This window comes from Pocillopora verrucosa, chromosome 12 (genome assembly GCF_036669915.1).
Source record: "Pocillopora verrucosa isolate sample1 chromosome 12, ASM3666991v2, whole genome shotgun sequence".
NCBI classification, from domain to species: Eukaryota; Metazoa; Cnidaria; class Anthozoa; order Scleractinia; family Pocilloporidae; genus Pocillopora; species Pocillopora verrucosa.
The window spans coordinates 5,701,804-5,729,795 of NC_089323.1; the positions used below are offsets into that span (position 1 = coordinate 5,701,804).

The window sequence follows — 27,992 nt, forward strand, 5'->3', positions numbered from 1 at the left end:
TGTAACATGATGATAGTTGCAAGGTATCAATTACTAGTCTTAAATAATTCTTGACTAATGGGTCACGCATTTCCGCCGAGCTCGGCCGGTTTGAGGTTTTAGATTTTTCAGTCAAGAGCTATCATAAACCTTCATTTTGATCACTACAACATAGGATTCCTGGTGCAGATTCTGTACAATATGTAAACCGTTAGTTCTCCGATGCATCTGTCTGATAGAAAACCTTACCAATTTCCGCATGATAATTTCTGAGACATGTACAGGAATGCATCTCAGAGTTTGAACTGTCAATTACTTTGTTTACTAACTTAATTCCACAGGAACTAGAAATAATGATTCGCTCTTCAACTCTTTGACGTTTTATCCATGCTTTTCAGTCAGTGAATGCTATTCTGCTGACCTGGAACGAAAAAGAGGAAAAGGAAGGTCCCATTATAAGTCCTTCGATTAACGACTTCGTCTACGATGTATATTGTTTAAGAGAACTGGTATTGATTCACGATGACACTCAGATGCAAATGAACACTTTCCGCCTCAGACTTCAAAAACAGCCATTACCTCCTTGTTTATTTCCCCACAACCATTTAAGTCTAATATCGCAATGCGAGCCAAGTTTAACTTTCATATCTAACTGTCTAAAAGGATAATACACATCTCACGTGCACAAATTGGATCTGGAGAAATACTTCGCACTTTGCCCTTGTTAAAACCATAGTAATAACAAGTTCATTATGATTGAATGCGAAATTCAAAGATGACAACTCTTCTAGAACACAAATCAGAAGCGGAAATATAATCCTCACGTTGCTCCTTTAAAAAATTACAATAACAAACTCATTATTCTTGAAAGCAAACTTCAAATAAGACAGTTTTAGTGTGGACTCCTCTTGAGTCAAGGAATATCAATCACGAATTAAGTCATTGATTAAATGTCCTAGTAAATATTAATTATGTCGCGGAATTGTAAATGACTGCATTAGAGAGTGTGACAGATTTCATAATATTGTAAACAAAGTCCGCTGTTGATTTACTGTAAGAGAGATGTTGTAATTGCACGCGTTTAGTCCGCCTAATAAGAAAGGGGAAACCTCGCCTCCGTTTCATCTTGGCGGGGGGAGGGTACGGCTACACGTAGGCTAGATTTAAACCGGAGATTCAGAAAAGGCCATCTGCGATTATTATACAATATCAAGAGAATATTAACTGAGGTGATATTCTCTTGACAATATATAACGTTAATGAAACGAACATGGCTATCACTCCATACTGTTAAAGGAACCGCCCAGGGAGGGGGAGGAGGAGAGGCAGATTTTGGGGGAATCGCAGGGTTTTCATGAGAACAGAAGGGATGATCAACCCTAATTGACAGCCACTAAGGAGAGGGGACCATGAAAAGAAGGAGAAAATTTTTGAAGTGGTGTGCACCCCGCTAAGTACTTTGTATTACCACAAGAAATATGTCGTTACATAATTCTCTTGCTACTTAACGTTATACAAGCGGTTTAAAGATGAAATCATCAGTTGCTATAAGCGGTTTAAAGATGACATCATTAGTTGTTATCTGGGCAGGTCCTAAGGAAACCCTTATCGAATTTCTTGATAGGCTCAGCTCAAGAAAAAAAATGATCGAATCAAGCTTAAGTATATGATTAGCCAGAGTAGCATTTCCTTTCTTGATTTACTTCTGTACGAAGAAGTTAGTAGATCTTGTCTGGAACGCTTACAATACACTATTCTACCTTTCAGAAACAACGAAATAAGTACTTGTATATCCCTTTCGAGTTTTTCCACCATTCTGATATCAAGAAAGCGTTCATTACGGTTAATTAAAAAAGTATACCAAGAAAAATTTCCTCCTTTAAGTCCTTTTCAGACACCAGGTACTAAATTCTGGCGACCCCTCGGGCTCAGGGGTTAACCCTTTCAAGTTTTTGTTCTCGCTGTTCTACGAAACATGATACAGGAATCGCAAAAATGGTTTAAGTCTAAAAACAAAGCTAACTTAATTACAGCGTTTGTTTTAAGACTACATTTAACTGTAACCACGCACGTATTAAGAAGGTTTCGCTTATCTTTGTAAGTAAATAGTGTTAAGGTCCCTCAAACACATCACGTACGTCCGGAAAATGTCATGCATGTAAAACACCTTTGTCACACCTTTCAGAAACTTTCCGATTGCTTCACACTATGCGTGTAGGTCGAGAGAAGACATCGTATTTACCATGTATATATTATGCAACTAAGCTTACTTCCCCGACTTGTAAAAACTACTTGTCGAAGTCTGCAGAAACGCTTAGTATAATTAAAAACGTTTCAGTTTCAATTTCATTCGTGCAGTGCTGCTCACTAGTTTATCGAGAGAAAAAAAAGTTCACGAGACGTAAGCATTCACTTGTATCCAGAAACTAACAGCTTTTTGAGGTGGCTGGAATAGAAGAGGGAGAGGGGCATCATGAAATCTTTTCCCGCCAACATATGAGGATAAAATAAAATAAAATTTAAAAAAAATAAAACGGTTGTAAACTTTAAGGAGGTTCACGTAAAAACTCCGTTGTCGCAAAAAAAATCTCTCCGCATTCCTCCTCCTTTCCCCCCCCCCTCCCCCTCTCCCACCGATAGATAATTACCGGTCATAAGAGTTCGAAGTCCAAGTTGTGAGTTGCGGACCGAGTTTTATCCCTCATCCGTTATTGTAATTAAGTTCGGATATGACGCACGCTGTCATTGGTTGTAAGAGCGTCCTCTATGGGAGTGTAGAGCATAGAGCTAAAGCTGTCACGCCATCTGCCAAATTGAACCATGTCCGACCTTTTCCGGGACTTTTCCCTAGTTTTTTCTTGTAACTGAAAGTGAAAGTTCGAAACAGGCAAGTCGGGAAATAGCAACAGAAGAACCAACAAACGTGCCATAATTGACGTTATAATAACGTGAGCAGAGAAGAAAATCCTCAAAGAGAAAACGACTGGACTGTCCGAGTTTTGAAGGTTTTCGCACTCAGTTAGATTGCAAGCTTACGTACAGTAATAAAAATAAAAAACAGCTAACATTCATGTAGTATATATGTGAAAGACTTGCGTGTTTTTATGAACTACAATTCGGCCGGATTTCACAGACAATTTCACTTTCAGATTCTGTATAAGAGACTAAAAAACTTCAGGAAAAATTCAAGTTCAATTCGAGCCGCCGAACTATTGTTAATAAGTTTGTAAACTATTGCAGAATGTGAACTTGGATGGTTTTTGAACTTTGATAGTATTACATTTTTGACAGTTTCGTCTTGTGCAGCCAATCAGATTACTTGAACTATTCTAACAGGGATTCTGAATGACTTATTGTAGCGTGCTTTATGAGAGCATGGAGCATGTTGACGACACCGTTGTTTGCTTTGGAAATAAAGTTTGTTTTGAAAATTAAAAGTAATGCGTGGGGAATTTAACGTATTCTTTACCATAAAACAGAAAGGAAAGCCTTGACTATGCTCTGTGTTATGTTGTAACCACGTAAGGAGCGGCTAGAGCACTCAAGAAGTGTGTTTCTCCCTACACTTCTTTCGCGCTCTAACCGCTTCCTTCGTGCTTTACAACAGAACAGAGCACAGTCGAGGCTTCTCTATCTGTCAAGAGGGAAAACGACAGTTCAGAATTTATTGTACGGACAGAACATACAATCAATTTTCAAACGGATTTAGTATATTGTGCAATTATCCACTGTAGAGGAGAAGCATATTTTATAACAACACCTAAGTACCTTCCTATTTGACGTTTAGTTGACGAGTAAGCTACAACATTGCTGAAATCATCTATATCTACATGCGACTGTGTAACAATGGACTCCCTTAAAAACTAGAAATTAACAATCAGAAAGCTCTATTTCGTCATATATTTCTTCATTTGGTCCCCTTTTGTTTCCTTCCTCGGGAACCACGTTGTAATACCCAGCGTTTACGTGGCTCCCTTGTAAGGACTGGTATTCAGGGGGGACTCGTGTTTGTCCTTCCGAAGGCCTGGAACGTAGCTCCATATATGACGCTGGTTCTGACGCATGCTGCTCAAGTGGAAAGACAGACTGGACAGTATCTCTAATGGTGGCTTTCTTAGCAGTCGCTGGTCTGTTGCTCGCCTGAGCTCTTCTAAGCCGCCATATCAATACACCAATCAAAACAAGCAACACGAAAACGATGCATGACCAAGCAATGTCATTAGCCCGAAAAATGCTCTGTACATCTGTCCAAAAAGTAAAGAAAATATACAGATAAATAGAGGTACACTGTGTTGAAAAAAATCCTTCAAGATCAAATCATTGCTTATTAAGAAACATTACCAAAAAAAATGAAACCCTTCCTTTTTAAAAATAAGTCAAACGAAATTCGAATTGGGAAAAAAAGGTAATTCTAAAGCCATAAGTGGCATAAAGGTTGACATTATTTGATCACAATGTTCTAATCTAAATTAATTGTAAATCATGACCAAAAGTCTTGTTAATTGATTTCGTTGTTTGTTTGTTTTTCTTTTTAATTTTTGTTTTGTCATGAGATCTTGCTTTTTTTTATATTTATTAAGTTTTTTTGCTTTTTTGTCGTTTCGTTTTGTTTTATCTTTTTTATTTTTTTCGATTTTAAACGCATGTACTTAGATTTTAGCCTACTGTAGGTTCCTCTGACGATACACTAAAAGATAAGAAATAAAAAAGACATAATTTTAATATCAAATCGAGGAGGCTCTAGTAGGAGTTTTTTCTCAATGTTGGCGCGCGCGCCAGCGTAATGTTTTTCTTGAAATTTTTTTAATCATATAAACTGCGGTGTTATACAAGGATTTCCGGCCCTGAGAAAAGCCGTAACAACACACGTAAAAAAATATCGTATTTATTCACGTGTGTTGATATAGCCAATCAGCTGCTGACACGTCACTCGCCTTTGGCACCACGTGATCAGGTTGATGAATAAACGGCAAAGCCTTCACGACTCTCACTACAAGTTGTTTGCCGGAGCCGTTCTCGAATTATGGCGGCTAACACATTAAAAAATCCGTACAGCTGACAGACAGTGAGGTTCAAACTTTTCTAGAAGGGGAAGAAAACCAACATACTAAAAAAATAAATCGAAAGTTGCGCATTCAGTGGCTTTGGTGTCAGCATTTCTCTTGGCTGAGAATGAAAATCGACAACTGGAAGATTTGCCACTGGCCGATTTTAGCCGCGTATCTGAAAGACTTCTTCTGTCGGTAAGGACAAAGTCAATAAATGTGAATCTTGTAAATTGAAAATTACGACCATTGTTGCTTTTGTAATTATGATTCAACGCATTTTTCCATCTTAAGAGTCAGCGCCAACGCACTTTACGATTGTTATTCGAGAATTGTCGATTAGTTTATTTTCATTCATTAATGAAGTCGGCTTTTCTTCCCAGTAAAGGGATATTGTGTTTATATGATAAACAATATGATAGATAGTTGCTTGTAGATATGGAATTTCTCTTCGAGTGTTTAACTCGATAGAAGAGAAATTCCATATCTACAAGCAACCATGTATTATTCTCTATAAGATTTCTCTTTTCTAAGTCATTAGACGTCATCAAATGGCGATGAACAAGGTTCGGACTATCGTTTGCTGTAGTAAATAATATCAAAATTATTTTCGTTAAGCCAAGGCTTTACGAAGGGAGGCGCTCGCCAGCGACAATTTGGCTTTGCCTTTGATTTTCTTCAATTTGCCTTGCTGAAATCTCTCAAAATTTTCAGATAATAATCGTGCGATCGTGTTGAGCCGCCATGTTTGTCTTGCATGTTGACACTTTTAAAGCTAGCGCTATGTACGCACCCAGATCTACCGCGGTCAAAAAACCTTATAAAGCCTCCTTAAACGTTTGATGCAAAAACGTATCTGACGTAGCAGAGGCAGCCCAAGCTCCAGCTGTGAGATAATCATCTTGCGAAAAAAGAGTCATGGCGAAATTATAAAAGTTTGTATGGAAATATTAACAACCGCCAGGAGCCCATTCCTGCGACCGCTCTTAGGAATAAAAGAATACAATCAAATTCTCAATAAAAATACCAAACCTTACTTCCATTGTGCATCGCTTGTTATCTGACCACTTACTATGTTGGAAAAAACCCATTTTTGGCGAGTTATCCATTTCTAGGTTTACTACGTACATGAGAGAAGCCCAAGCTACACACGCCTGATTCGAGAAAAGCGAAAAATCTAAGCACATATACTGTAGTTTCATTTCAATTCACTAAAAACCCCAATCCTCCTCGTGAAACCGACGCTAAACCGCAGTTTGCTTAAAAAATTTCTCGTTTAACCGTCTCTAACGGTCTGCGTACACAGTCATTCTGACATACGACCATTAAAAACTAGCTTGGTAACCCGCCTCCTTTACAAACTTTTCAATATTGTAAGCGGTCAGATAACAAGCGATGCACTGTGGAAGTAAGGTGAGGTATTTGTATTGAGAATTTTATTCCTAACCTCGGTCGTAAATATTGCCATACAAACTCTTATAATTTCGCCATGACTCTTATTTCGCAAGATGATCATCTCACAGCCGGAGCTTGGCCGGCCTGTGGACGGAGTAAAGTATCCATAAACACTACGTACTGAAATCAGATAGAACTGTTAAGGATCAAATGTTTCTTGAACGTTGAGAGCGTTTAACATTGACAACACTTACTATTTCCTTCCTCTCTGCTTTCTGACAAAGTTATTTTGTAAGTTGTAGATCCAAATGAGTTTGTGGCATGACACACATAATCTCCAAAATCTTGATCATCAAGAGGAGTGATAACAACACTGTTGTTCATGACCTTAATGTTATGGCCATCTAAAGCCTGGCCATTCCTTGTCCAAGAGTAGTTAAATGGAATGTCACTAGTCGCGTGGCATAGCAAAGAACATGAAGTTTCCTTTGCACATAGAACTGATCTAGGGGAAACGTCTTTCATGATGCTGGGTGGCACTGAGTTTAAAAAGGAGGTATAAAGGTAAGATTCAACATCTCTCATACAGCCAAAGAATAAGAGTAGGTGGCGTTTACAGGAGAACGTTTAATAAAAAAAACCTCTAATACTTTCTGAAAGCTGATAAGCATAGTTTCTACCCGTAATTTGAAAGGTCATGGGGTCCTGGGTTCGAATATTTCACTCATGAAATCTGACATCAATCGTATTTAGCTTCTGCTCGCGTAAAGGAAAAATTTCATTTTGTGGCCAGTCATACCACGGTTGATGATACTTACCAGCGATGATCACTGCTGTAGCTGTTCGGCGTTGCCCAAAAATGTTTGATGCTCTGCATTCATAAATGCCTCCGTCACTAGGTGCGACCTCTTGAATGACAAGAATGTGGTCATCGTTTCTGAATTGAGCCCGTGGTATACTGGTATTTCCATCTTTACTCCATGTAACAGAAGGCTTTGGATCTCCAGTAGCCTCACATGTTAATACTACCACATCGCCAACTTGAAAAATGGTTCTTTCTGGTAGGTCTTTGACGGCGGGCTCGCCTGGTAGAATTTTACTAAGTTAGCGGTAGTTTTTACAACAATAACAAAACGGAAGGGTCATTTTTTCAGAGAGAAAAAGAAATTACCCGGGATCTACCTTTAAAGGGCATATGTAATAAGGGTCTCAATCAATTTTAATGTGAGAGCCTAACAAACGGGACGTCTTTCAGAGAAAATAAAGAAACTAGTACTCCGTGATTTATTGTCTAAAGGGTTGCTGAAGTAGCTGTTCAGTGACATAAGCAATAAATACCTTATTTGTTCGAATTGGTTGAAAATTTGTCGTTTCAGTGACAAACGAATTCCATGAACTTTACCTCTGGTTTCAATCGTTACGAAGTTACTTGAAAAGTACACCATCTGCAATCAAAAAAGCAGGAAGAAAGAAATCATCCATAAAACTCTAAGATTTTTTTCTGTACCCAAAGTATCTTATCTTGTTCCCCATCGTGCAATTGAAATCAAAAGCTTCAATGAAGAATACATCTGACGGACCGATTGACTGACTGATTGGCCGAAAAGTGGCACGTAACTTGCTAAGCGATGGTTGAATGTAATGCGAGTGAAACTAGATCGAATTTTGTCCTAGAAATTTGCATTTTCAAAAGAGGACGTTCGTCACTTTACCTTCTCTATAAAAGCCCTGAGAAACACCCTGTAGTTGGTGTTTGGCTGGAGTGGTTTGTTAAGAAAGACCTCCCCATCACTGCTTCTTCTATGTCTTGTTTTACTGCTTGAATTTTCTCCATCTCCAACAACAAATTCTCGGAACGCATCAAAGTCCTGCCCTCTAAACTGAAAAGTGACATACGCTGCAGGAACCAGAGATTTGTGGGCTTCTTCATACGTCATTAAATCCTTTGGTGTAAAACTCTCAGGTGAGTTAACTACACCAGTATAGTCCAAGCTGTATCTTATAACAATGACTTGAAAGAACCTGTAAAGTAGGATGTTCATCAATTTAGCTCAAGCTTAAAAGATTGACAAAAAAGGAAAAAGGAAGATTAAATAAAAAGGCTCATACTTTGCATTCCCTGGAAAGCGTGGTAATGTTATATTGGCTGTTATGCCTTCTCCACTTGGAATCTGAGAGAAGGAAGGTGGAGATGGTGTTTCTTTTGACCACGTTTGGGATAATTTTAAACCTGTGCAAACAAAAGTAAGGAACGAACTTAACAGGTAATAAAAATGCTGAACACTATGCCGTGTTTGTCAAGGTCCGTGTTTGTTCAGGTCTAGGAAAAGGACAAGGTACGGGACACAAAGGAAGTATAGAACTTGATGAAAACTCTGAAGTTTAAAGCCGATGCAACAGATCGTTAGTTTCACCCTTCCAACCTACTTTTTGTTTGAACGACTATGGCTTTGCTAAAGGGTCCAGGCCCTGCCACGGTGTAACCTCTGACAGACACTTCATACTTTGCACACATCCAGATGCCGGTCAGTAATACACTTGTTTTGGTTGTGTTCATCGCGTAAAAGGTAAAGTCAACCCTCGAACAGCTCTCCTTTAACTCGAGACGGACTTCGTAAAGTTTAATAACGCCATTGGCCGTCTCTTTAGGAAGTTCTGCCCAAGTGATTCTGTTTGTCGTATAGTTTACTTCACTAGAAGAAACATTTTCTGCACCGCGACTCGGTTCTATTCGAGGAAAACATGAAATAATAGTTTCACATTTAGTTATCGGTGAGTACAAAACGCTCCACCATAGAATATTAGATTAGAATTAAATTATCTCTTGCACATAGGAAATCATCTTTTAAGGAAAGATAATAATGACTGGCTAATTTGATTGAAGGCGTGTCAAACCCATTAGGCAGCAGTGAACAGAAAACAGGGTGCAGAAATTTGAAATTTTTTTTGATCACATTACAGATTTATCTTGCACTTTGCATCATTGTATTCAAGAACAGACCACAAAACAAAGGAAACTAAGAATATATCATGACCAGGAGAAATTAGGACATGAGCGTTTCTAATTTGAAGGAATCTGCTAAATAGACTGTACATACATGTATGCATCGTTGCAGGTGTAGAACACACCCTTGAAGTCGGCATGATAATAAATACTTTCAGGTTTCCCACCCCGGCATATTCTTCGTTTTTACCGGCAAAATTTTGTTTATCGTCAAAATTCTACAGCTTCAGTCAAACCGGCACCAAAAACCTCTTTTCCGAGGGCCTTTGATCACGATTCGAACGTACCAAGAAAGCTTTACAGGAAGTTTTTTAAATCAGTTGTCATGATTAGGTAAGGAACATGCTAAACATAACAAGCGTGTTAAAGAAGCATGATATCTCAAGCCAATATGACGTTCATAATCAAAGAAATGACCAAATGTTTATATTTAGATACTTTTACACGAGTTTAGAGTAAACACAGCCAGGCAATCTAGATGATAGGAAACGCTCAAATTCATAACTTCTTTTTCCCGTCTTAAATGAAACGTGCCTAGATAAGAGTGTAATATAACCCTGAAAAGAATTGTGCTTCCTTTGGTACTAGTTTAAATTTCTTGAAAATTTAGGTGCGTAAGAGCTTCCTAAATTTTAGTTCAAATTTAAGCGAGGTGGCGTTGCGAATCGATAATTTTCTTCTTCTGAGCTGATTACCTTCGAGCCACGGTGTAAAAAGGAAGTACACCGATTTGGATTTCGTTTCTCTCATATTTGTCACGAACTTCTTTTGTTTTCATTCGAATCCACCGATTGGTGGTGATTCAAAACAACAGCAGCAAGATTTTTTTCTTTCAAAACAGACATAACTTTATGTAATGTTTATTAAATCAGGTAAATTCAGGAGAAAATCAGTTAATATCAAACGATTCCCAGAAGTTTACAGTGTATCTCCCAATCCCCTGCCATTTTCTTGTGGTATACATGTGTTGCTGTTATTCATAACTCTCTTCACACATAGCAAAAAATTCATAGAGTAAGCAGCATACCTGCTTCATCTGTGGTAACATTAAGGATAGGGCTACTGTTACTTCTGCCAATTTTGTTTCTGGCAAACACTCTGATATTATATGTTGTCCAAGGACAAAGAGCTGTAAGAGAGGCAGTTGTGGAGAAACTGGAAACCACGCATGCACTACTTGAGAGTGATCCTCGACAAGCAACATCCTTAAAGATCTGATCATGTTCACTTATCTCTACTGTGTAGTTTTCATTAGAGTTTGCGTAGTTTTCGGAATGTCTCTCAATAATACAAACGAAGTTTACCTTTGGTAAGAAATTGGAAGCAATGAATCCGATTAAATTTTGCATTAACGTGTTTAAATCGAAGCCACAATCACAGAAGGCAAATAAAACATTTGAATAAAACCACAACTACCTCGTCATCTTTAGGTTGAAACAACGAATTTTCAACACCTAGTGGTCATAATTATGGTATAATGCTTACTGACTGGGCTTGGTTGGGCCGGACGGGAAAATATTTGGCTCTCGGTCGTAACGCACGACTTTTCTGGAACACTCGCATAACGAAGTAAAGGAGATTTGAGGTTGAAAGTTGCTCTTAAACCTCAACACGTACAGTTGTTATAGTATATCAATTTATCAGTTGTTCAGAGACATCACTTCTAAGGAAATCTCCAAATAGAGGAAGACAATTAATATTCTCAAATAAATATAAAAAAAAGAAAACGAAAAATGCACAGAACAGTCATGGTATGGTACTGTCGGAGTTTCTATTCTAGAGTCAAGAATGAGATAGGTGTGTGTTGCTTGCAAATTAGTGCTTACGTAACTTAGAATGTTCTGAACACTTTGTCGACAGAAATCTACTGGACGGCTGTTTAGGCAACTTACCACCTTCATCTGTCTCTCTCTCCACAATTTCACTCCGACCGCTGACACCCTTGCGGTTGAAGGCCTGTATGGCAAACTGGTACGATTTGTACTCATCTAGAGACACCAGTAGTAAAGACGTAGTATCCACTCTGTAAACAGTTCTGTTCTTCCACGATGCCTCTGGCTCGCTTTTTCTCTTGTACAGAATGTAATAGCCTAGAATAGCACCTTTAGCATCTTGCTTAGTAAGCATCTAGATGGCAATATTAATAATACTAAATTAAGATATCAAACTGTTACTAATTTTAATATGTTAAGTAATAATTCACTTGCACGACATTTTAACCATGCTCCACAATTTCCTATCGGTTTCCAGTTTCTGCAAACAATTATTGGTAATTCCATGATGACTATTGATATCTTTTAGCCACAATTACTTGATAAATATATTGCATGCTACATCGTTTCCTCAAGTGTATTGCAATAAAATGCGATAAATTCATTTATTTAGTCCCTGCAGCCAGTTCAAAAGGTGTTTACACATTCATTGTAATATTAGCACAATTGTGGCTGCTCGGAAACCACAGTGAATTCGTAAATAAGTCAGCAATAACTGTTGCAAAAAAAGTGTCTAAACTGTACGCTGTACATGTCTTAATGTTGTCTTTTTCTGAGTGCTATAGGGTACAACTATTAAGAACTTTAGGTAACGGTGTCAGTGGAGCAGGAAACTCTGATGAATGCTAAGTAAAAGAAAAAGTTGGGTCTAATACCTGCCAAGAAACGTTAACAGCAGTAGAACTAAGGACAGTCACGTTTAAAGGTGGAGCAGAACTTGGTACTGTAAGCAAACAATAGCACATTTCTCTCTGTGACTAACGAGAAATATATAGCTGTAGTATAGAGTTTTTTGAACAAAGCCAATTGTATAATAGCAACATATTTACAGTTAATAAAGTCAGCTTCAGGCATAGGGAAAGCCCAATGCAGAGTTAAAAAGAAAGAAGAAAACACTGCAAAAAAGACAAACAAACAAACAAACAATTGACACGAAGTAAATGTAAGACAAGTGATAAAGCTTAACACTAACTTAATCAATTAATCAGTTCTTGAGATACTGCTGCCGAAAGAATCTCCAAAACACAGGTACGAAATAAAATCTATCAAATGAAAAGGAACTTAAAAAGCAAAAAGAGCACCTTCTTCATCGGTAGTAACATTAACTACAGAGCTGTAGTTACTAGAACCAATCATGTTCCTGGCAAACACCCTGAGGTAATATGTTGTCCAAGGAAACAGCTCTTTAATGGAAACTCTTGTGGCGTAAATCACACAACCATTAACTAAGAGTGTTCCTTGACATATGGCATATTTGAAAGTCTGCCTATCCTCACTGATTTCCACTGTGTAGTTCTGAATGGCACTGTTTCTATTAAAGCCAGCTGTCCAGGAGATATTCAATTTCCGTGATCCTCCTGAGATAACTTTGACATCCTTTGGTGGGTCTGGTACATCTGCAGGAAAAACAAAAACAAAAACAAGAACAAGAACAGAAAAAAAGAAATCACAAAAAATTCGAGTTATTGTTAATGATTGCTAAACGTTGATTTTTTTTCTCTACTTAAAAGCCAAAGATAAATTATAGAGAACAAGTCAAACGGAGATTTGATAGGCGAAAGAGTCCCTGCCTTTGAGGATATCAATGCTGATGAAGTAAGACGATATGACTTCAAACATAATACTAGTAGCATTTTTTTTTTCGGCAACGTGTCCTGTCATATCATATTACAGTATACAGCTGATGCACGCAACAAAGCAATAAAAATATAATACTGCGTGTCACAGCAATACAGAGTTTTTGGAATTACACTAAATAATATCTGAAAACATCTAAAGCAAATTGCTTACACTGCACTGTTAGGGTAGCTGCAGATGAAGATGATCTACCCTTGCTGTTATTAGCCACACATCTGTATTGCCCTGAGTCTGAGAGGTAAACTCTTGCAATTTCTAAACTGTGATGGTCATTCCTTGAGGAAAATGTAACTCGACTATTTGCAGTTACATCCAGGTCTTTGTCCTTTGTCCAAACAACACTGGGTGTTGGGTTCCCCACCACTGAACAACGTAAAGTCACATTATTTCCTCTTACTATTGTGACATTCCTCGGATGTATGGAGATTTCAGGTTGAACTAAAAAGAACATACTTAAAAATGAGAAATTCGTGCAAATTTGGTAAGTTTCAAAGATATGAGAATTATCAAACATAATTATATTCCATGAATGAAAGTGATCCTCGCAGTGATGTGCACTACTTAGGCAGTAGTGAAAATAAGGCCTGAAAAAAATTCAGGCCTGTACGGGATTTGAACCCATGACCTCTGCGATACCGGTGCAGCGCTCTACCAACTGAGCTAACAAGCCAACTGGGAGCTGGTCATGATGGTGGTTCTAAGTAAACCCGTGAAGTGATGAATATACGGTTAAGAATATATGAAAGTCATATATTTGAACTGCGGATAAAGACATGAATGAAAGTGATCCTCGCAGTGATGTGCACTACTTAGGCTTGTTAATTCGCAACCCAAGAAATCATCTTTTGGAGCTGCTGGCGACCTTAATTCAATTTATCTAAGCTGGGGGCTTAAAAGTCACTGTTTAACTAACCGTTAAAGAAACGAACGCAGCGTTCGTGCACCTTTATAGGACCAAATCATTACGGCCTTTTTTTAGAACTATCGAGCCTCAGTCAATGATCCAAATGAATGTTCCACTCAACTTACATTGGACATCTACAACAGCAGCAATGGAGGTATCATTTCCAAGGCTGTTGGTCGCCACACATCGGTATGCTCCGCTGTCTACTCGGCTCGCTTTGGTGATTGCCAACTGTTTTTTGTCTGCTGAAAAGCTGATTCTGAGAGTGTTACTTATGTCAGACCCATTTTTGGTCCATGATAGTGTAGGGAGCGGATATCCAGTAGCATTACAGTGTAACATAACGTTTTCTCCTTCTGTATTTGTCACATTACTAGGATGAGTGGTAATCTCACTTTTATCTACAATTGTAAAACAATTGCAATGAGCATTGGCAACACTAACTATAAGCGCCAACATCTTTTTGAATTCGGCAATTTAATAGCCGTTAATGTTTATGGCAACCACTGGCTGAAGCAATTGAAATTACCTGCAAGACCAAAATGACTGTTTTCCAGACTTTCGGGCTGACTTTCTACCGAATAAATCAAAATAATTCTCTAAATACTTTACTGGGCCCCACTTAAAACCGCCTTAACTAGTTTGCTTCCTTCATTAAATATCATTAGAGTGATTTAGCAAGAGGACGGGAACGTCATTTCCGAACGGGAAAGCGCGCGAATAGTCTGGACACGACTCTATCTCGACTTCCGGTGTTAGCGTTGCCGTTCTCCCCAACAAGTTCAGGACGTTATTGCGCTGGTTTACCCATCGTGATCAAAACGCTTGGGATTTCCGTATATTTTGCGCTTATAAACAAGACAATGCTGTTTGGAATTATTTCAGGAATTATTTCAGAAATCATTTCCAGGATAACTTGGTCCCTTCCTTTGGTTTATTCGGTGCATTTTGGGAAAATTTACCGCTCCATTCATGCTGAATTCTCGGAACGAAACACAATCGTTGGCAAGCGCCGAATCCAAGATGTTAGGGCTCAGTATACTTGTAATTGAGCAAGGCTTAAAAAAACGAAAGGGCTGTTCTTTGATACATTTCTTTAATCCTGTACGAAAACTCTAAGAATGGGACGCTGTTAATTTTATCATGAATCAATTCATCAATAAATTAAATTTGCTTCATGTTGAAGTTTATCGAAATGAACTATCACGACGCTTACCTACTGTATTATTCAGTGTTATTTGTTGTTATTGTAGTTTTACCGTGATTGAAAACTTTTCTGCGAATTGAAGTCAGAGGTGACAAAAATTGAGAATAGTTCAAGAATGCACTTTTTTATGTTTGAAATTTTTGATTAGCGCCGGCGAAAACTGAGACAAGAAAGTCATGCTCTCGCTTCGAAATAAAATGACAATCAACTTGATTTCGGCACGGCTTTCTAAATCTATTAATTTGATTCAGTCTTGAACGACTTCATTCGCTTAAAAAAAAATTAAATTAAACAAAAACCGAAAAAAAAAAAAACAGGAACGAAGTCTTATTCTTAAGTCAAACTGTTTCGTTGGTGACTAGGGTCAGTTAATTCCATTCTTTCACGGATAAATTAAAGCTCATCGTAAACAACTCCATCGTTGGGTCGCTTGGTTTCTACATGGTTTCGCCATAACCCCTGATAATTCCGTTCAAAATGCATTTCAACTCTAAGAAGGTGGTGCTCAAAAGAGATGCACTGTCATAATTGAGAATAATATTCAGTAAACAGGGGGAAAAACGACGACAATTTCCAAATTATCCTTTGCAAAATTATGAGAAAAAAATTAAGAATGAAGAAAATAACACTGAATAATACAGCAGGTAACCTTTGTGTTGTTTCATTTCAATAAACTTCAACATGAAGCAAGTTTAATTTATTGATGAATTTATTCACGATAAAATTAACAGCATTCATTCTTAGAGTTTCCATACATGGTTTAAGAAATGTATATAAGAAAAGCCCTTACGCTTAAAGCCCTTACGCTTAAAGCCCTTACGCTTAAAGCCCTGTGCCCGACAAATTGATCGACAGTCAGCACTACAAACGGCTGAGAAGGAAAACACTGACCGCATTCCATTTACTCTTACATTTCACCCTCACAACCACGCAGTTAAATCTATCATTCTTAAAAACTTCAAATTACTCCAAAACGATTCAAACGTGACAAAAACATAGGCAACGTTTTGGTCAGAAGTTCATTTCAAACCAATGACCAATCTGGAACTTTCAAATGCTCTCGCTCACGATGCAAAACTTGTCCTTTCATTCATAACGTAGAGAAAATATTGGAACCCAGGAGATCCATTAAGATCACTGATCACTTTACGTGTACCTCCTCCCATGTTATTTACTTTTATTGCAGTAAGTTATACATTGGCGAAACAGGAAGACGACTAGGTGACTAATTCCGATAACACCTTCGCGACATGGAAAGAAATGACGAGGACGCATTCAAACCAGTCGCTAGACACTTTCATCTCCCTAATCATTCTAAACAGCATATGGCAGTTTGCGGCCTTTCCTTACATGTAAGCCGTTCGGAAAGCCGCAAAACACTAGAACAAAAATTTATCTTCCAAATCGGCACCCTTAATCCCCACGGATTCAACGAGCTCTTTTCACTCAACTAACTTATTCCTGTTTTCTCATCACCATATTCCCACCAATAGCGTAGCTCCACTTTCTGCATCTCAACCCACACACAAACCACAATTCCTCCAATCGCTTTGACGAAGGGCCAACGCTCGAAACGTAAGCTTTTTTACCCTTTACGGCGGCCAATTTACGTTTTCAACTCGGTTGTTAACACTAAATTACCTCCCAGAACATTTATGATTATGTTGAATTGCTGTACTTTGTATCCTTTGAACTGCTACTTCAGTTCCCATCTCAAGGGGCCGTACTTAACGGTTTTTTCACTGTCTTTGCGATCTCGATTCTCGATCCAAGGACAGCTCATTTTATTATCTTCTTGTCCTTGCAATTAATAATACGTGCATCTACTCGATTAGCACGGACTTCGGTGTTTTCTGCATAAACTGGGACTTCCCAGTACGCTTGGTATTCATCATTCTCATAGAGGGGTTTAGAGACCACTGGGGAATACCAGGGCGGTATTCTATCCACCAAACCACAATCTTTTAGCAACTCGAAAAACAAGATCTTTAACGCGGAGTTATGTCGCCAGAGGTACTTTGTTTAGGCAAACTCTGAGCACCCAGCAAGGATATGAGGATAGGATTCCCGCACAGTCTGCACTGCACATCTTGGACAGGAGTGGTTCCAATTTTCTTTCCATCGTATAGTCTTGTAGGTAATAAATGCTCGTAAAGTTCATGCATCTCTGCAACAACATGTGGAGGGCATGAATTCCAGTTCTGCTACCTTGATCTTCGTTGCCTACGTGCTCTCAACTGACTGCATCCCTCTTCCGCCTTGGTCTCGTGGTAGATATAGCAGAGCCGTTGATCCGAGAGGATGTTTGCTACCATTCTGACAATTATCTTTCTTACTTCTCTATCAATCCTCCTCAGTTCTGTCAAGGGCCATCTTTGCGTCCACATAAGGTAACTCGAAATTGGGAGCGCAAACTGATTAGAAGCTATAACGCGGTTCCCATCTGACGGGGGACTTGACCATATCACTGACAGCCGCTTGAGATACACCTTTGCAGCACAGCGTGGGACCATCTTGTCATCTTGTGTGATGTCTTCTAGTACACCTAGAAATTTGTACCGGGTCCCATCTTCCAGATGCTTAATCACCTCCTCTTCATCAAGCTCTACTTCAGTGCACCTCTTTGCATTCCAATTCACACCAATGTCCTGCATTGCAGCTTTTGTAACTTTAAGGACAGTTTTGAGCTTATTTTCTGAGGCAGCGAAAATCTTCAGGTCGTCAATGTATAGAAGGTATGTAATCTTCAGATCTAATGGCTTTGAAAGCCTATAGCCCTCAGTCACACTTAGCTTCCATGCTACCGGATTCAAGCACAAGGTAAACACTCGAGGACAGAGCGCATCTCCTTGTGGTAAACTTTTGTTAAATCTGATGACGCCAGACTGTTCGTAACCTTGCTTTGCCTCTGCTACAATTCTTGTGTTCCAGCTTCTAGTTAAACTTCCAATGGTATAACTGATCCTTTGAGGAAATCGATGCACCTCCAGCACCTTAAGTAGCCAGCAGTGGTCAACAGAGTCATGAGCCTTGCTTACATCTACCCAAGCCATGCTAAGATTGTGTCGCCCTCTGTGACAGTCTTGTGTAACAATCCAGTCAATGAGTAAATTATCCGTCGTTCCACTTCAACCCTTATTCACACCTCTTTGCTCTCTCTCTGGATTAGGCCATATCTCTCTGGATGTGTGTCAATCGGGGCCAACAAGCAAGATGGAAACCACTTGTACATGTGTTCAGACAGGTAATTGGTCTTTGGTTGTCGTTCGTAAAGTTGCTAGGCATTGGCATTAAGATGGTTCTCCCCTCTGAAACCCACAGAGGGAGGTATTGAGACCCTTCAATAAATGGAAAGCTTTTGCCATATCTTTGTGCACCAGAGTCGTCTTCCACCAGTAGTTGACAATTTTATCGAGGCCTGGAGCACCTGGAGTTTTTCTTCTTTACCAGGGCCTTTTCTATAGTCTCTGTGTCCAGCTTACAATCCCCTTCAGATGAAGAAGGAACATTTCTGGAAAATGCTGATGAAATCTCTTGAAACCACTCGGCATTAGCGTTTCCTTGACCTTCTTTCTCCCATAGATTTATCCAAAGGAGCTTGCTTCATCGATATCGTTGAGCTGACATTTCTCATTGGCCACATTGTCTTGATGTACCACTTTGAAGGTAGGCAGACCGTCCCTTAAGTCGGACTTTGCCATTTCATTCAGCTCTGAGCCTTCTGTTATTTTTCCCTTTCTTTGTTATGATTATTACTATTATTGTTACTTTTATTATTACCATTATTATTATTATTATTATTAATACTTACATTCTACAACTAATGTAGCAGCATCTGAGCTGGCATTACCAATGCTATTGCTAGCCACACAGTGGTATTTTCCACTGTCTGTTCTGTACACATTTATTATCGTCAACTCGTTACTCTCTCCTGAATAACTTATCCTGGAATTACTGCCAATAGAATATCCATCTTTTTTCCACGATATTGCCGGTAATGGATTTCCAGTCGCGTTGCAATATAAGGTCCTGTTTTTTCCTTCCTTTACCTTGTCATCAGAGGGATCAATGATAATTTCCGGTTCATCTGAAACGAAATAGCAAAGGGGGACATGCAGGATACTGAAAATGTTCATAGAAAAAATGTAAACAAGGCTTGTGACTTGCAAGGCTTCCTAAAACAGAGAGTTCGGAAAGTTCAAAAAAGGGCACGAACTTATGAAACAACCTGCATGCGCACTTCACAATTAATAGCCTTGTCTCACTTCTGCTAGCAGTACATAACTGTATCGATAGCGCTTTACTCACATTGTACATCTACTATGACAATTATAGAGGTATCGTTTCCAACTTCATTATGGGCGACACACAGGTATCCTCCGCTGTCGTTTCTGTTCATATCTGTTATTGTCAGGAGCGAGTTGTTTGCTGACAAATAAATCCTGTCGTTGCTTTCCACGAGATCTTTATCTTTAAACCATGACAACTGTGGCTCTGGATTTCCGGTAGCACTACAAGTTAAGGTCACATTATTTCTTTCTGTTTCCGTAACATTCTGCGGATGTTTTGTTATCTCAGGGCGATCTGGAATGTACAAACAAACTCTCCTAGCAAGGCCATGAACATAGATTGTTTTCACAATTATGTTTCTATACAACAGGTTGTAATCAAATTCTTGAACAAACATTTTTGCGTATGTCTTGAACAAGTGTTCGGTACAGTTTTTGCAAGATGATGAAGATATAATGGAGTTATCAAACGTGTTACATGTAGAAATTTCTTTCTTTTGTGGTTATTACTGTTGATATTCATTATCGTCAAAACTTACTTGACTACTGATAAACTGATCCTCGAATTATTAGTTATAGGCGATTCATCTTTAGTCCATGATGTTGTCGGTAATTGGTTTGCAGTAGAATTACAAGAAAAGGTCACGTTGCCTCCTTCTTTTAAATCCCCACTTTTAGGATGACTGGTAATCTCACTTTTAACCACAATTGTAAAACAATTGCAATGAACATTTGCAACACTAACTATAGGCGCCAACATCTTTTTGAATTCGACAATTCAGTGGTCTTAATGTTTACAGCAGACATGACTGAACAAATTGAAATGACTTGCAAGACCAAAATGACTGTTTTCCAGACTTTCGGGCTGACTTTCTACCGAATAAGGTAGAAGAATTCTCTAAATACTTTACTGGGCCCCACTTAAAACCACCTTGGCTTGTTGGCTTCCTTCATTAAATATTATTATTATCATTATTATTATTGTTAATACTTACATTCTACAACTAACGTAGCAGCAACTGAGCTGGCATTACCAATGCTATTGCTAGCCACACAATGGTATTTTCCACTGTCTGTTCTGTACACATTTATTATCGTCAACTCGTTGCTCTTTGCTGAATAACTTATCCTGGAATTACTGCCAATAGAATATCCATCTTTTTTCCATGATATTGCTGGTAATGGATTTCCAGTCGCGTGGCAATATAAGGTCACGTTTTTTCGTTCCTTTACCTTGTCATCAGAGGGATCAGTAATAATTTCCGGTTCATCTGAAACGAAATAGTTAGACGGATATGAATTCTATCCTAGCGCTTTATCTACTCAGTATCTCAGTATACAAATGGTACTTAGTTAATTATTCTGAAAAGTGTTCACTTTTTCGGGAAAAAAAAACCCACTTTAAAGAAGACCCGTGTACGCTGATTATAAAGAAACAGGACAATATATTAAAGTTTGATCTTAGCTCTGCTGCCAGTAAATAATTCTTCGTACAGTGCTCACTTACATTGAATATTTAATATGGCAATTTTCGAGGAGGCGTTCCCAACTTCATTATGAGCGAGACACAGGTATTTTCCTCTATGTGTTCTGTACACATTCGTTATCTTCAACAGCTTGTTGTCTGCTGAAAAGCTGATCCTGTGGCTGCTTTTCACGAGATTTTCATCTTTGAACCATGAAAGCACTGGCTCTGGATTTCCAGTAGCATTACAAGTTAATGTCACATTTTTTCCTTCTGTTGATGTGTCATTCTGCGGTTGAGTAGCTAACGCAGGTCGATCTACAATGTACAAAAAGCCCACTTATACCTCATTCAAACCAAAGCGGAAACATGTTTTAAAGCAGTTTTGTTAAACACGGGTTTAAATCGTTTACTTCCGAGAAACCGCTTAAACCGATTTTTGTCGACTTCAAATTAAGCACATTGAAAATACAAGTTAGTGACGACTTGAAACCTATGGAAAATATGTTTTTTAAGCCCTCTGTGCCCTCATTTCATTCAATTGAACTCAGTTTACTTAAATATGTTTTGCTGGTGTGAATGGATATTAGCCAGGCAATGCACTTTGGAATTAAACAATTCAGCGAGACAAATGACTCGTCTGAATAAAGAGAAACGTTTCCGTGCGCAATCTGGGACTTACAATTCAAATATCGTTCGGTCTCCATTTGAGCTAGCGGAAGCTGAGTGTAATGAACGTAAGAATACAAATAGATCGTTATTTATGAAAAATCCCCTTTGGTAATCTCTGACTGGTTTTGAAGCGAACAGTTTGCAATATGCTTGTAATATTTCAAAAAATGTCAAAGCTGAAACGGAGCTTCAGCAGCAAAGGGGGACACACAGGATACTGAAAATGTCCATAGTAAAAATGTAAACATGGCTTGTGCCTTGCAAGGCTTCATAAACAGACAGTTCGGAAATTTCAAAAAAGGGCACGAACTTATGAAACAACCCGTGCAAGCACTTCACAATTAAAAGCCTTGTCTCACTCCTGCTAACAGCACATAATTGTATGGATGGTGCTTTACTTACATTGTACATCTAAAACCACAATTTTCGAGATATCGTTGCCAACTTCATTGTGGGCGACACACAGGTATCCTCCGCTGTCGTTTCTGTTTACATCTGTTATCGTCAGCAGCGAGTTGTTGGCTGACAAATAAATCCTTTTTACTCCTATCACGGGATGTTTATCTTTAAACCACGAAAACTGTGGCTCTGGATTTCCAGTAGCATTACAAGTTAAGGTCACATTATTTCTTTCTGTTTCCGTAACATTCTGCGGATGTTTTGTTATCTCAGGGCGATCTGAAATGTACCAACAAACACTCGTAGGAAGGCTATGCATATAAATTGTTTTCACAGTTATGTTACTACACAACAGGTTGTGATCAAATTCTAGAACAAACATTTTTGCGTATATTTTGAACAAGTGATCGGTATAGTTTTCGCAAGATGATGGAGATATAATGGAGTTATCGAACGTGTTTTACGTGGAGAAATCTCTTTCTTTAGTAGTTATTTCTAATAGCTGTCATTTGTGCTCACTTCCAAAGTATTTCCCTTTTTAACCCTTTAACTCCCAGATGAAATTTGTAATTCTCTTTAATGTCAACCATAAAATTCTTATAATGTTAGTTCAGAGAATTTAGTATTGGATCAAATAATTATCCCCTAATCTCTATTTTTCTTTATTCTAATTACTTGTCTGCTTAATATTGCGTCGGCACTGTAAGGAGAAATTCTTTCTTGGTCGCTCGAGGGAGTTAAAGGGTTAAAGCATATTCCCGACCAGCTTCTTACGGCCATTCAGGGGAGAGTTTGTGCTTAGACTAAATTATTTCCTATGTGCATTTCGTAATCGCTTTCGAGGACTCAAAAAAGATTTTAAAAGATCCATTTCACCGTAGACGGTCCTTAAAGGGGTTTTCTGCAAAAGAGACTTTGCATCACATTATAATGCTCTGTTCTGTTTGTAATCGATATCTTAAAGGAAAATCCAATGAACTCACATTTCACATTAAGTGCAGCGGCTTTTGCTGTATCGTTTCCAAGTTTGTTGCTCACCACACATCTGTATTTTCCCCTGTCCTTTCTGCTGACATTCGTTATTGTCAAAACTTTATTGTCAGCTAACAAAATGATCTTCGAATAGTTAGTAATAGGAGATCCATCTTTAGTCCATGATGTTGTCGGTAATGGGTTTGCAGTAGCATTGCAAAAAAAGGTCACGTTTTTTCCTTCCTTTTTAGCCATACTTCTAGGATGAGTAGTAATTTCAGGTTTGTCTGCAATTTTTTAAACTCTCTGGTTATATTTAGCAAAAGGCAAATGAATAATCGACAAAAAATCTGCAAAGAAATGCATACATGGCTGAACATTAAAGTTCTCTTATAAGAAAATCATATGAGGAAAGTTGTGCTGAAGAGCGTATTAGCGAATGCTATTCAAAGGCCATATTAATTAGACAATAATTATGAAAAAAGTTGACAATAGCGGAAACAAGAAAATGTGAATAGGAGGAAAAAGCGTGAAAGCTGTTGCCAGTCGACGCCGAGTATCAAAACGCTATTCATACCCCTGTTAGAAAAAGTAGAGTACAGAAGTTAGAGGAGAACTTACATTGGATGTCAACGGTGGTAAAATTTGAGGTATCATTTCCAAGGCTGTTGTTCGCAACACATCGGTAGTGGCCGCTGTCTTCTCTGTTCACATTTGATATGCTCAACAGCCTGTTATGTGTTGAAAATTTTATCCTGGAATTGTTTATTATAGGAGATCCATCTTTGGTCCACAATATTATTGGCGCTGGGTTTCCGGTGGCATTACAAAATAAAGTCAAATTACTTCCCTCTTCTTTTGTGACATTCGCTTGAGGATGAGAGACGATTTCAGCTAGAACTGCAAATTCAGAAAAAATTTACTTCGCAAGGACTAACACGAAAAAAATAAATATAACATGATCACAAATTACGTTATGTGACCACTTGGCTCGCGGTTTGCTTTTTTAGCGTAATCTTTGTTCCACAGAGAGGTTGTCAGACAACTGACTGATCATTCCTCAATCTTTCGGTTCGACGACATTAAGTAGTGCCACAATAGGAAGCTCTCTATGGAGAAAGGCTGCCTAATGTCAGATAATAATATGCTCAACTAGACATTGGTTGTGCTGTGTACATGAAACGGTTCCAATTTAGAATGTATCTTGCGATATTATTTACAAACAAACCAGCCACTAAATGTAAAAGTTAAAAAAATTAACGTCCGATGGCAACCAACATTTTCAAAATACAGAAACCAATCACTTCCCATCGAGACAATGTTCTCCTCGTGAAACGTGAACTAGACCAAGAGTAAGAATATCAATTATTATAGTTTGAAAATCATCGGAATACTTTCGGATGAAAATGAGTATTTTTTATGAAATGCGAGTATAAAATGCGTAATTGTCGAAGCATATCTAGGTAACAAAAACGAAGCTTACCTTGGTAAGAAATTAAAAGCAATGAATTCGATCAAATTTACTGTATTTAAGCGGGTTAGCAGATTTAATCGAGATAATCACACGAAAAAAATGAAACATTTGAATTCAATTACAAAATCGAAATATGTTGCTCAAGGTATTGGACTGAAACAGTGAATCCCAACAAATTTAGCTTAGCAAGATCCTTCTCTCGCACCCTAGAGGATTCGATCCGCTTACATTGTGAATATCGGGAGATTTAAACTGACATCATCGATGCGCAGCCAGGGCCTATCCTTCCCTTATAGAAGTCAACGAGGTTGATTTCCGCTTCCAAATCTGTTAAAATTCTTTCTTCGAATAATGAAAAATGTCTTTTACCTCCTTGAGTAGATGAATAAAACACTAACAGTGATAGGACGAAGAACCAGTGAAAAAGAAGCCCTCTGAAGGTAAAAATTCCGGCGAGAAGATCGTCCATGCTAAGAAAGCATAGTTTAATCCAAAAGGAAGATGAAAGAACGGCCGATAAAAAAAACTGTTGCTAGAGCTGCAAAAGCAATTATGATGAGTTATCTATATGAAGCGCATTCTGATTGGCTGAAACAGCGTGAGCAGCGTGTTAAATCAGAATAAATTGTTCGGCCAAGTTTGAGGGAGCCAAGTAAGTTATCGACATTTCAAGATGGATTTATGGCACATCAAAAGGACTCCTAGTGCTTATTCATGTACAATGACTAATTTAAGTCACTTACACTGAACATTAATCGTGGAAGCGTTAGAAGTATCCGTTCCAACTCTGTTTTTCGCTCGACATGTGTAGTCGCCACGGTCTATTCTGTTCACATTCCTTATTGTCAACTGTTCATGGCTTGGTGACAAAATGGTACTGAAGCTGTTATTTATAGGATATCCATTCTTGTACCATGATATTGTTGGAGCTGGATTTCCAGTAGCGTTACAATATAAAGTCACGCGTTGACCTTCTCTTGTTGTGATATTTTGAGGATGCGTCGCGATCTCAGGTTTATCTGTGGATAAAAACAGTATTATCAAAAAAATTATTTAAAAAAATAGCACAAATTTTCATGCTCATGTGATAGTAATTGCTTTCCAAACGTATTTAACAGTTCTAACCTTGTCCGTTGTTTAATTTACTGCTCATGATAATTAAAGCATATATACATACGTGTTACTCTGACTAAAACAAGAAAAAACGAATTTGGAGGGCTGGCTAATGTTAGTAAGTTCGTTAGATATTGCGTTTTGGTGCAGGAAGATGCCTATATTACATTTTCTATAAATTCGTGTGTTAATCTCACATTACACAGCACCAAAAATAACAAACAGTGTACTACGTCTAAGGTTTGGAAGGTGACAGTAACTCATGAGCAGTTTTCAAGGACGATCTTGTTGCAAATGTGTTACGGGAGAAAACGTTCTCGTAAGAGTGGTAAAATTGTATTCTTACCCAATGGTTTCAAATTTGATATAGCGACTCAAACCAATGAGTGATTAATAAACGTTACTCAAGGAAATATATTCCACCAATTGGCTAGTTCAACTCGTTATCATTTACCTTTAATTATGATCATTATCGTATCTTGAGTGCTGTTTAAAATATTCGTGACTCTACAGGTGTAATTTCCCCCATCCTTTAGGGAAGCTGCAGTGATTGACAACTGTATTTGACTCTCATTGAAAGATGGAATTCTCACTCTTGAATCATTAATCAGCACTGAAGTATTTCCTGCAATCAGAGTTCCTTCTTTTATCCATTGCACTTCAGACACTGGTGGCGACGCTTCATACCGACATATCAGCCGGATACTGCTGCAATTGACCATATATTGCTCCTGATCGCCATCAATTGTAACCTCAGGTTCAACTGAAAAGTAAAAAGTGTCAGTGTTAGAGCTAATAAATAATTCGAACGTGTGGCATGCAAATCTCGCTTTGTAGCTTTGTTGATGTCCACCTACATTTAACTTTTTAACAGACAAATGATCACTAATGGACGGCCTATGAATTTCACACCAGGTAAGTACTGGACAAGGTAACGAAAAAAATGAAATAGATCTGATAAAATTTGTAGTGAAATAAGTAAGAAAAAAATATTTGAGAAAAGACTGCAACAGCACTACCCATTTCGGTATCCAAAACATGCATCCAAAGGTAAATTGAGCCTCTGGTTAAAATAAACGAGCATTTCATCCAATTTTTAACACGGAAAAGCACAGATATAACCACTTTATAAGGTTCCAGGATGTCAATGCAACTGATGAGATTATAAGGCAAGTAAGACCTGAAAATAAAAGAGTGTACGACACTTACAAAGAACATTCACTTTGGAATTTGAGGTATCATTTCCAACTCTGTTTCTCGCCACACATCGGTATTCACCGCTGTCCATTCTGTTTACATACGTTATTGTCAATCGCTTGTAATCATGTGAAAAGCTGATCCTTGAATCGCTGCTTATGGGAAATCCATCTTTGACCCAGGATATTGATGGTTCTGGATTTCCAGTGGCGTTACAAGATAGAGTCATGTTTTCTCCCTCTATGGGAGTTTTCCCTTCTGGATGGATGGTCATTAAGGGCAGCTCTGTGTGAAAAAGCAGCAAGAGTTTTTTTAAATCTGATATTCAACATCTCCTCTTAACATAAGTGCTGTAGTGAAATGGTGATTCATTTCGCGACGTTTGTGTTTTCAACCAGGAAGCTAACTGTAAAATGTTCTTTTCTGCCAAGTACCTCAGTAGTTATAACTTGTAGCAGTAATAGAACAAACACTTTATCCCACATAAGAGAGCTCCTGATTTTCTAAGACAAAAATGGAACAGATTGGACCTGATAAGCTCTTCTTAAAAGAGTACTTTTTGTGCTCCACGTGAATGATAAGGTCTTCTCCTGTGATTGATTACTTTTTGTTAGTAGACGGACTAGTTCCATCCCGGAGATCTATGAGTAGCTGAAGACTTTGAATTAATTTTTTTTCCTGATTGTGGATTGCATTGATTCTTTTGTAACGTCACATGGGCCACAGTTCATGCTCTAACGAGGCTCCCCTATCTAAATGGTTCTCATACCCCTCTCTTCTCCAAAATAAATACAAAAGACCGCCTCTCCATTATGCAACAATATGCGCGGGAATTAAGTAGCCCAACTATGTCTCCTTGGAGCGCTCACGGTAAATGAGATTCCTACTGTTCCATAAATTTAAATACCAATATCCGAAAAAGAGACAAAAGCAGTTGTAAAGTAACATTCAGTACCTCGGCTTATGATTGACGTCTTCTGGGATGAGTTACCAACAGCATTAATAACAAGGCAGGTGTAGTCTCCAGCATCGTGAGAGGTACTTTGATTTATAAGCAACTGTATTTGACTTTCATTATAATGTGAAACAGTAAAGCGAGACTCGTTGACCAGCAGACTAACATTTCTTGCTATCACATCTCCATCTTTTATCCACTGCACTTCAGACACAGGTGGTAGAGCATCGTACTCGCACATGAGTTCCTTTATTTTACCAACAATTGCAAACTGTTGTGGACCACCAATCATT

General features: G+C 38.3%; 1 protein-coding gene and 1 pseudogene across 1 annotated transcript; both read right to left on the reverse strand.

The window, feature by feature from the left end:
* Nucleotides 1-3,749: 3,749 nt before the first annotated feature.
* On the reverse strand, nucleotides 3,750-27,814 carry LOC131777789 (hemicentin-1-like). Its single transcript, XM_066159702.1, has 23 exons — nucleotides 27,700-27,814; nucleotides 26,757-27,029; nucleotides 26,002-26,310; nucleotides 25,178-25,453; nucleotides 23,582-23,860; nucleotides 22,972-23,247; nucleotides 21,992-22,267; nucleotides 20,960-21,235; nucleotides 20,448-20,723; nucleotides 19,472-19,747; nucleotides 18,975-19,250; nucleotides 14,082-14,357; nucleotides 13,206-13,490; nucleotides 12,497-12,811; nucleotides 12,071-12,138; nucleotides 11,316-11,550; nucleotides 8,847-9,146; nucleotides 8,529-8,649; nucleotides 8,132-8,441; nucleotides 7,822-7,864; nucleotides 7,238-7,504; nucleotides 6,674-6,958; nucleotides 3,750-4,223 (listed from the first exon to the last, which is right to left on the reverse strand). The coding sequence occupies exons 2-23, from the start codon at nucleotides 27,016-27,018 to the stop codon at nucleotides 3,850-3,852; spliced, it is 5,661 nt and encodes a 1,886-aa protein (XP_066015799.1). The 5' UTR covers nucleotides 27,019-27,029; nucleotides 27,700-27,814; the 3' UTR covers nucleotides 3,750-3,849.
* On the reverse strand, nucleotides 16,770-17,367 carry LOC136277331 (uncharacterized; annotated as a pseudogene).
* Nucleotides 27,815-27,992: the final 178 nt, after the last annotated feature.